The sequence below is a fragment of the Epinephelus moara genome, chromosome 14 (assembly GCF_006386435.1).
Source record: "Epinephelus moara isolate mb chromosome 14, YSFRI_EMoa_1.0, whole genome shotgun sequence".
Taxonomy (NCBI): Eukaryota; Metazoa; Chordata; class Actinopteri; order Perciformes; family Serranidae; genus Epinephelus; species Epinephelus moara.
This window is the reverse complement of record NC_065519.1, coordinates 30,507,591-30,517,288: the sequence shown is the minus strand read 5'-3', so window position 1 is coordinate 30,517,288 and position 9,698 is coordinate 30,507,591. Positions and strand designations below refer to the sequence as shown.

Here is a 9,698-nt window from a genome sequence, read left to right as displayed (position 1 = left end):
GTGTGTGTGTGTGTGTGTGTGTGTGTGTGTGTGTGCCTCTGCTGTCTGTCAGTCAATTGTAGTGCCACCCAAACACTGGCTGTTCAAGACAACTGGATTTCTAACTTCAAAGCCATGCATATCACTTTGAAGGGCTGCGAATGTATTCCAACTACCCTCCCCTATCCGCATTCTGACCTCCATCCAAAAAGCCCCAACCCCACACACACATACACACACACTCTCCAAAACAGGCCATTTCCCGTTAGCTTATTAGGGTCTTAATTGACAACGCCTGCCCTTCAAAGCAGAAAGTCACTGGCTGAATTGCTAATGAGCAACAAAATAAATACTTGCCCACCAAAAAAAAAAAAAAAGAGAAGCATGTGTTTTTGATAAGTTGGAACTTGTGAGTGACAACAAAAATGTGACAACTTGAATTGGAGTGTGCGCACGCCAGAATGCCATGAAACTTTTCTCCCACTGGCACATATTGTGCTTGTTTATTTAGATCTCCATTTGCTGGCAGCCAGGTGACAGTTATTTTTTTCCCGTGTTTCACATAAAAATATGACACAAGCTGTACGACTAAACTGTCGCACAAGCTCAAACAGCACACTACTTCACGCTGACAGGGAGACATTTAGGTGGCTGGAGCCCATGAAGACATGACATTATACTGTATTGACTTTATGTATCTTCTGCGATTGTGTCATTCCTCACAAAGGTTATGGTAAATGAGGATGACAAATTGTTTTCAACTAACCCATTGTGCTGGAGATGATGACTAATGATTTGTGGGAATGGATCCTACTTGGCTCAACAAATCTCACCACGTATGAGGATGATGCAACACTGACATTTTAGTAAGCAGTAATTATACCAGATCATCTGCACACTTTGAGTCTCTGAAACCAGAGTCAGATTTACCATGGGAGGGTCACACCTACATCATCTGCCAATGACTTGATCAATGATTTGGTGTCTGTACAGCACAGGCTGCAACAGTGGATCATTTTTAGTATCTTAGAACAGCAGCTTATGTAATTCAAATAAATCTAAAGAAATGGTGTGTTCTTCATGTAGAAAATGTTACAAAATTTAGAAAAAAAAATGGACACGTCTTCCTATTTAACCAGAAGTCTGCTCACTATTATTGCCTAATGACCTAAAAGCTACAGGACCCCACTCTCTTACACCGAGGATGTTCTGTACAACATTTTGGGCATTTAGGACAAGTATTGAAAAAGCAGCCAGCGGCATTATCTAAGTTTAGACCACTTCCTCTATTCTTGTGTAGACAGGACTGTGCAGTCTTTTTCAAGCCATCATGGAAAACACCCTTCAGCCCTTATGACATATTTTCCACAAGCTTGCATGTCAAACTAAAATCCTTAAAGGAAAATTGGGGGATGTGGTGGTTAATAATAATAAAGGGAAACATGTTTTAAGCAAAGACAATTGACCATTGGCTGAGCTACACCCCCCAAGTTACTGCTACGTCTGTCAAGTTAAGTTAATGCAGTTAACATTGACAGCAGATTTACCCCTTGAAATTCATAGTCATTTTTTAAACAATGAGTTCTTGCTTTCGGACAGAGGTACACAAAATCAGGCTTTGCTTTTAGCTGAAATTGTCAATTTTGCTGTCTGAAATGACAACTGTCACTGGCAGACAGCAAACATCAACTCCATGAGATGACTGAAATTGCTGTTTCCGGCTGACTTAACGTTGTCTTGAAGTCCTTAAAGTCTTGTAAATACACATCTTAATTGGCTACATTCATGATGAGCATGACTGTGCTAAAAGACTAACGCTGAAGCTGCATTTCATTCTAAAATAACCCTGTTTAGTCATTTAGCTTACTCGTTTGTATTTTCTAAACATTGTCAATTCTGACTTCAATTTGGCCGGGGTTGCTGAAGTAGAACTGCCCTAAATACAATTCAGAGCAGGAAAGAGTAACTACTATTAAAACCTGAATGGCAGGACCAGCCTCCACACAGTAGGGATTCAGGAAATATTACAGACTGTACACTGCATGCTCGTTGAATCCCAGGCTTTTAACCTTACCAGTAACCCCACAAACTAATGTAGTCTGGTAATGACAGTGTGTCTTGGCTTTGGAACACTCAGTTACCACTGTAGGTAGCATGATGGTTAGCTGGGATTGCTAACGGTCGCAGCTTAAGTTCCAATGCTGCTCTTGTGTTTTTTGGTTTGGGAGAAAAATTGAAATTACTACAGCTGCGTGTGCACTGCCTCAGCTTGTGGAAAAATCCGAAGCTTTACAGGCTCACCGTATATAATTAGTATGCTTGATAAGACCCTTGAATATTAAGCAATGCCTACTTTTAACCTCTCTTCACAGGTTATTGTCTGTATGTGGACCAAGCAGGAAGCACTGGTGCTGAAAAACGAAGCCACCGTAGAAGTACCAAAAACTTGCTCAAAGTTATGAATAATTAAGGGTGTGGCTGCTTTGGGTGACAGGCTGTCTGCTGATAGTGTCTTAGCATTTCAGTCAGATCCACCCCTCACCTCTCCACAGCACCAGCCTCTCCAAAAAACAAAATGGCAACGGCTGAAATGCCGAACCTGAGGCTTCAAAACATGAGTCCACAAACAATTGGGTGACATCACGGTAGCTACGGTGATTTTCCTTGTTGGACTGTTTCATTTGTAGGATTTTTAGAGGATAACAGATGTGGAACTGTTGAATATTTTACAAGAAAAACATACATTGGAGTCAAAATGTTGGAATATATTAATAGCCTATAATTTTATGTAAAACAAACATCTTGTGGCTCTTCATATTTATCTTGGGGCCCCTTGGGGAGTCCAGTGGGTTTACTAGGGACATGAATAGCTCTATATACTATTCAAATACTGGTTCCAGAGCTACAAAATAAGTGTTTCAACCTTTTTAGAGATGCTTCTAAAGGCAGACATTTCAAACAATGTGCATTTTGAATATTAAAAGCTAACACTTGCAGAAAAATGTATCAACCAAATCAGTCTTGGAAACCCTACCTACGTATAAACCACAACTACAAAGGGCCGGACCTTAAGTTGAGTAACATGCTTGAAATACATGTCCTAATATGATCATGAAAATTTGCCCAATGTTCTGCTTCCTGCTGGGCCCACCTGAGGAAGCAAGGGAGTTTCCTGAACACAGATTTAGCCTGTAGGTTTTGTACTCAGCCTTCACATAAAATATTGGGTTGATTTATGGTCATTTCAGGAAGCACACACAGTACTGACACGGTGTGTTTTACCAGGTGGTAGAGATTTAGTAAAACAAGGTTAAGGAAGGGCTAACTTTACTCACCTCACCAAGTCAGTCATACAGGAGCCAACCACCATCACATCAAAGGCCGCTTCAGTCATGATCTGATTAAGACACACACTTGTGTTATTTCTGCAGTAACAACAGTCATTTCTGGACATGAAATATCTTAAAGATTCTTTATTTAAATTACGTGTTGATGATTTGGGAGATTTCTTGAATTTCTCAACATCCGTCCAGCCTTTCCAGTAAAACCTATTCATAAACATGGATGAATCTAAAGCATAGCAGACTCCTCAGGGGCATATCAGGCAAAATATGTAAACTAGTTTCCCAACAGCCTCTAAACAAAAATCATTTGATATTATTTATCTCCCACATTAGCATGAGCTTGACTGAAACAAGAAAGACGGTAAAAATAGAGCATTCATCGCTGGCTGAGTTGGACAGGTTCCAATCTTATTGGGGGTGGAGGGGGGGTGGGGGTATTTCAATGCTACACCACGTGAATGCACCGCAGCCCAGCAAAGTCTATAATTAATTCAATCCTCGGCTTGTATCAGAGCTAATGCTAGTGTGTTAATCTCTTCAAATCTCTGCCTAGGCAGTGGAAGACTTGGAAAGCCTGGCCGCTGGCTGCAGGATGGCTCAATTCTCTCTCCCACATCTTGCAGCATATTGTCTTCCCTCGGCAGGCATGAAAAGCTAGCCTAGAACCCTCCACGTCTCCACTGCAGGAGAATATTATGGGATCTGCATTGTCCAACCACTTGAAACAGCAAGGAACCCTCTTAAAATTCTCCCTCTCTTGTTGAATTTGAGGCCGAATTATCATACAGGAGCTGACCAACCTGAATAAGTGTTTGTAGAGACTGAATATGAATGAACAAATTAAGAGATGATTGAAGAGTTGAAACTCACATTTTTGAAAATTAACTGATTCAAGCATAAAGTGCAGTGGTCATATGTTTGGAACAATTTAGTCTAAATGCAAATCAAGGCTGCACGCGCTGGATTAAACAGTTTAGACTGAGCCATGAGTAAAATCCAGAAGAAAACGTTCTTGGACCCATTTAAAAAAAAACTTGTAAGATTACATATTTTGCCTATGTCTGGTTAGGGAGTCAAGACTTAACTGGGTAATGATTGTCATTACACTGATATGACCATTTATGTTTAAAAATGCTTTTCAAAAGTTTAGATAATGGCTATAATCACAAAAGTAGTCATTTTACTCTCACTGCACCCCCACCCCACCAAACACACACATAGTTAGATTGTCCAGAGTCTTTTTTATTTACAGTGGCTTATTTTCCTAACCATTTAAGAACACTCAAAAGGCAACTGTCAGGGAACAATGAACTAATCAGACAATCTCTCATGTCATTAAATGATAACCAACTAAACATATTTTACTGTTGCTCTTTCTAATGTCAATATATTTTTCTTATTTATTCTGAATCACCCCCATGAGGGTGGAATTTCCCCATTGTGAATCAGCCCTATTGCCCTCAGGCGGAAACACCACTGGTCTTGCTGCACGTACCCGCATCATTTCTATTCCTTTGTGCTCATCTTTCATTATTTTCCGTGTTAGATTTGTTGTGTTTGTACACGTCAGAAACATTTTAGGTGTCATTTCACATAGCCCCTTGAATGATTCTCAGACTGTGAGGTGTTTTTTAGGGGCTATGATATACAAGAATATAATTGCTGAATAGCAATCCACCACTCAAGTTTTCAAAAAAAGAGGTGACCATTTAATGTGATGTGAATGCCATGAGATTTCTTTTGGTTAAATCAATAAATCTTTCTGTATAAAAACAAGGAAGGCAAATATGACAACTGCAATAAAGGATTTAATAAAAAAAAACTCATGCATTAGGGTAAACACATAAACGTTTATGCATGTATTAGGCTTAGTCTATCTGTATACAAGCATACAAATACCTAAGTAACCAAAGTACTTGAACTAGTGCTGTGTCTCAAATCGTGTACTTCTGTACTTACACTTTCGAGTGCATAAGTGCGTTCACACTGAGCAGTATGGAAAAATGCAGTGCACTATGAGTACCAGGATGGTGCACTCAAAACTGTCAAGAAGTTGAGTGTGGAACTATGGACATTTCTCGCCCTCAATGGTCGCCATCTTGGCAACGTAGCAGAGGGGGAGAGACCACTTTTCAAACTGGAAATGGCGGATGAGGACTGTGTGACCATGAAGGTCGTACAAATACATGTGTTTTTTGCACTAAACACCACTATTCTGTTGTCGGGTATAAGCCAGCAGTATGTTTATTGGGTTAATTAAGCAATCTGTAATGATTTGGTACCGCGAGCGATGACGCCAATGCTAATGCTAGTTTGCTAACTAGCTAATTTGCAGTCATCATTTCCGGTGAGTGCACAACGGCCGTGTTTGGTTTGAGACAACACTACCCTGTCGAAATTCGCACACTACGCCAATGAGTACATAGTGCACATAGTATACTACATAGAAGTGTACTAAGGGAAGTATGTGATTTGAGACACACCATAGCACTCCCTTATGTAGGTTTGCAGCAGAATACGGATGAAATTTGATGGTTATCATACTGCCTACATTTGCTTATCAATGACGTTGAAATAAAAATGCAACTGACCTAGAGTCTGACCTTTTATTTGTTTTGACTTTTTACACATGGCTCCTTTAAAAAATAGTTTCAAGTTTCAATTATAGTAGTAAGTAATAAAGTGTTTGTTCAACCCTCCCTAAAAAGCTTTTTTTTTCATTCCCTTAAATGTCATTGTAGGCTAACTGATAATAATAATAATTGTGTAACACCATGTACCGCGATACCGTGAAACCGCGATATTTTCTGAGACGTTGTCATTCCGTGAACGTCTCATACCATTGCAACCCTTAAGTATGTATTTAAGTATTACAGTAGGTGCTTACTAAAGTATTATAAATACTTAATTATCTTCATATGAGTAATATTGAGTGTTAAATTGTTGATAAATGTGCCTGTGAGTTGTACTCCAATGTCATGTTAATGGCTAGTCTTACTACTGCATAACCTGAAGATGTGGAGTGTAAATTTAAGCAACAACCAAGTATAGTGTTGGCTTACTGTGCTGTATGCTTTCCATATAAATCCTTATTGTGCAAGTAACGTATCTGTAGCTGTCAGGTAAACGTCACTATGTCACAAAGTTGAAATACTGAGAGAACTTAAAGGCAACAGCGTGTGTATCCAAACATTCTTTCCAACGTCTGGAAACATGGGAACACAGGAATAAATCGCCAAAAACTCAAAGAGAATATGACCTAGCTTAATTAGACGCACTCTAAAGTCAAATAAAGTGCGTTGTGATAAACTGTTGTTGAGAAACGAGGCACAGTAATTACCTTGCATTCAAATTTGTTCTTGTAGAGTGGACAACTCAACACCCACAACTGACAAGTGATGGCCAAAGTGCACAATGACAGCTGCCTAGCGTCGTAGCTATTGCCAGACCCATTTTTGTCAGTAAATCAGCGATTGCGCACTTTGTCTTGCCTTAAACGTTTTAGGTTTGATTTTGTCAAACGGAATATGCTTTATAAAATATTTATAACCAGACTATGTGGCTCTGGAAGTGAAAACACTCTTTGTATTTAGACAGGCATTATTACAGTCAGCTAAGTGTGGGGCATCAGAAGGACCCAAACAACATGTACCGGAAATTTTGAGAGCATGAAGTAAACATTGGCGTTAACGCTTAAATTATCTGATTTCCAGCGCTTTCAGGTACTCGAACTCACACCGCATGTTGTATCTAAATAGACAATAACGAACAAATTTATTTTTGAGTTAGCTAGATGTTGAATTTGTTGCAATTTGACGCTTCATTCTGTGGTAAACTAACAGTGGCTAACGATACCAAGCTTACGAGCATTACAGTAACAAAATATGACGCACAGACTAATTTCCCCCGAGTCTCTGGATGTTATAGTGTACGCCAAACATCAGCTTATTACCACATTGTTTATTCCTCCTGCAATATGCCCAGCCTACATGGCAGTTTCTAGTGAAGGAGAGGGGGGGAGTAGTCATTGGTGTCCCCGTGACACCCTTTTGGCCCGTGTGTGTTTTTTTATAACCTTAAACTTCCAGGAATATTGAGGTGGATAATCACACTTTGTCAGCCTGCATAATCCGCGCGTTAAAATATATTTTCTCCGAATAACTTTTGCCAGAAAGCTAAAATCTTAGAACAGGAAACTGATTCTGACGTTCATTCAAGTGTTTCCCTTACGCTAGGAAACGACAGCTAAAAATGACCGTCACCTACGTGATGTAGTTCATGCCCCTTGACTCCTCAGTACACATGCTTGTTTTGTTTTTTTTGGTAGAATGTCGTTTTGATAAATGACGTTTAAGTATTTCCGCGAATTGTCACTATATGTTCACAGACTCTTCAGAGTGGATACAATGAACAACATGTCCCCTGAGGTTGCACTGCACCGGATCTCACCTGAGTTGCGGCCCTTGCTGTGCAGCGTTGTGCGGAACGGACGTGTAGGACTCGACTCCACAAATTGTCTCCGTGTTACAGACCTCAAAACTGGGTGAGGAGCAGTTCTGGACCATAACTTCCTCATGTGAAACACAGGGTCCATTCAGTACATTATATATCATTACATATATACATCAGCATCTACACATTTAGAATGACTCATGATTAGATTGTGATTAGTAAGAACCTTAGTAGAGCTGTGAGGTGCAAGTAGTGACTGGTTTTGGAGGTATTATTCACCACTACAAATTTGCATTTGAACAATTTCTGCAAATGATTACCGTACTGTTCCTCAACATACCACAGCATGAGAGTCAACCAGAAAACACTTTTGGTTAATGTCATTTGTCATTTTAATGTCACGTTTTGGGGAATTCATGTTTTTTTTAATGTCTTTTAATTGTTATAGTGTAATATATACACTGATCAGCCACAACATTAAAACCACTCACACGTAAAGTGAATAACATTGATCATCTCATTACAATGTAATGTTCTGCTGGGTATTGGTATTCATATGGGTGCCACTTGACACGCACCACGCACCCAAACACTGTTTAAGACTGAGTCCCCTCATGGTAACTGCACTCCCTGATCGCAGTGGGCCCCCAGCAGGTCAATGTGCCATACCAAATCTCAAAAACTGCTCAGGAATGGCCCCAGGAATGAACTCAAAGTGTCAACCTGGCCTCCAAATCCTCCAGATCCCAGTCCGATTGAGCATCAGTGGCACATGCCAGTACCCTAGAGCCAAGTCCGATCCATAGTGGGGCTTCCTTGGATCGGACTTGACGTGGACATAGGACTTCAGGGGGTGTCCTGTGGTGTCTGGCACCAGGGCATTGGCAGCAGATCCTTTGAGTCCTGTGGGTTGCAAGGAGGGGTTAGATACCAGGGAATACAAAAGCACTATAATTTTTCTGGTTTGATTGTGCAACGTTTGACGCACTTCCTTTGTGCGCACATTTATGACTGTATGCTCAAGGATCTTGGTTGTGGTGATTCACAATTATTGGAAAACTTGTTTTATGGTCTGTTTTACTCCATCACTTACTACTAACTCCTCACTTGTCTTTATAGGCTGGTGGGGGGCACACGTTTAATGGAAAAGGGCTCAGCTGAAAACAAGCCTTACCTAGTCTGTTGCAGGCCACATTTTCGGCTTTTGTTGTGGTTAAAAAACTGACATCCATAGAAATGTTTGGTCTTATTTTGCACTGGCGCATCTGCAGATTATTTCCATACCTGATATGTTATGCTCTACAAAAGTTAAGCATGCTATGAGATAAACAAATCTCAAGTTCTTGTCATCTTTGCCTCTATTTTTGATTGTAAGAGAGCCAGGAGAGACAATTTAACAATTTCAGCTTGTCAGTTTTGTTCTGTTTGTTGCACGGCATCATACCACAATGGAGCGTTTCAGAAGTGTGTGTTTTACCTGCCCAGTTTTGTAGGCTTGTAGATTGCTGATTTGGATTTTGGATTTCCTTGATATTTGTGCTTCAACCGTAAGTTAGCAAGCAGCTTTAGTCTGTTTTTATTGTGTTTATTGTTGTTATGTCCTTCTTCATCGCCTTGTAGCCTACAAACAAAGGTAATACCGTTTAAAAAAAACCCACTTGTGCATGGCATGGATCAAAGATTCGTGGCTGTGTTTTAGTCATTACAAATAAATTCATCTACATACAGTGCCTGTTAATAGAACTCAATCTTCTACTGCAGAGACTGGATCACTTAATTGGCCTAAAAGGTTCTGCACTGAGCTGGTTTAAATCTTACTTATCTGATCGTTTTCAGTTTGTTGATGTTCATAATGAATCATCCTTACGTACCAAAGTTTGTTATGGAGTTCCGCAAGGTTCTGTGCTCGGACCAATCCTATTT

General features: G+C 40.0%; 2 protein-coding genes across 2 annotated transcripts in view; one reads left to right on the top strand and one right to left on the bottom strand.

Annotated features, from left to right (window-relative positions):
- rbks (ribokinase) overlaps positions 1-7,603 on the bottom strand; it is a 44,434-nt gene extending 36,831 nt beyond the window's left edge. The window contains exons 1-3 of the mRNA XM_050062318.1: positions 7,590-7,603; positions 6,664-6,760; positions 3,315-3,376 (exon numbers count right to left, since the gene is read on the bottom strand). Of these exons, the coding sequence (XP_049918275.1) occupies positions 3,315-3,376; positions 6,664-6,760; positions 7,590-7,603 (173 nt within the window). The remainder of the gene's footprint in view (positions 1-3,314; positions 3,377-6,663; positions 6,761-7,589) is intronic.
- Positions 6,938-9,698, top strand: part of babam2 (BRISC and BRCA1 A complex member 2) — a 126,463-nt gene continuing 123,702 nt past the window's right edge. Inside the window, exons 1-2 of the mRNA XM_050062526.1 lie at positions 6,938-7,045; positions 7,711-7,866. Coding sequence (XP_049918483.1) covers positions 7,730-7,866 — 137 coding nt within the window. The 5' untranslated portion in view covers positions 6,938-7,045; positions 7,711-7,729. The remainder of the gene's footprint in view (positions 7,046-7,710; positions 7,867-9,698) is intronic.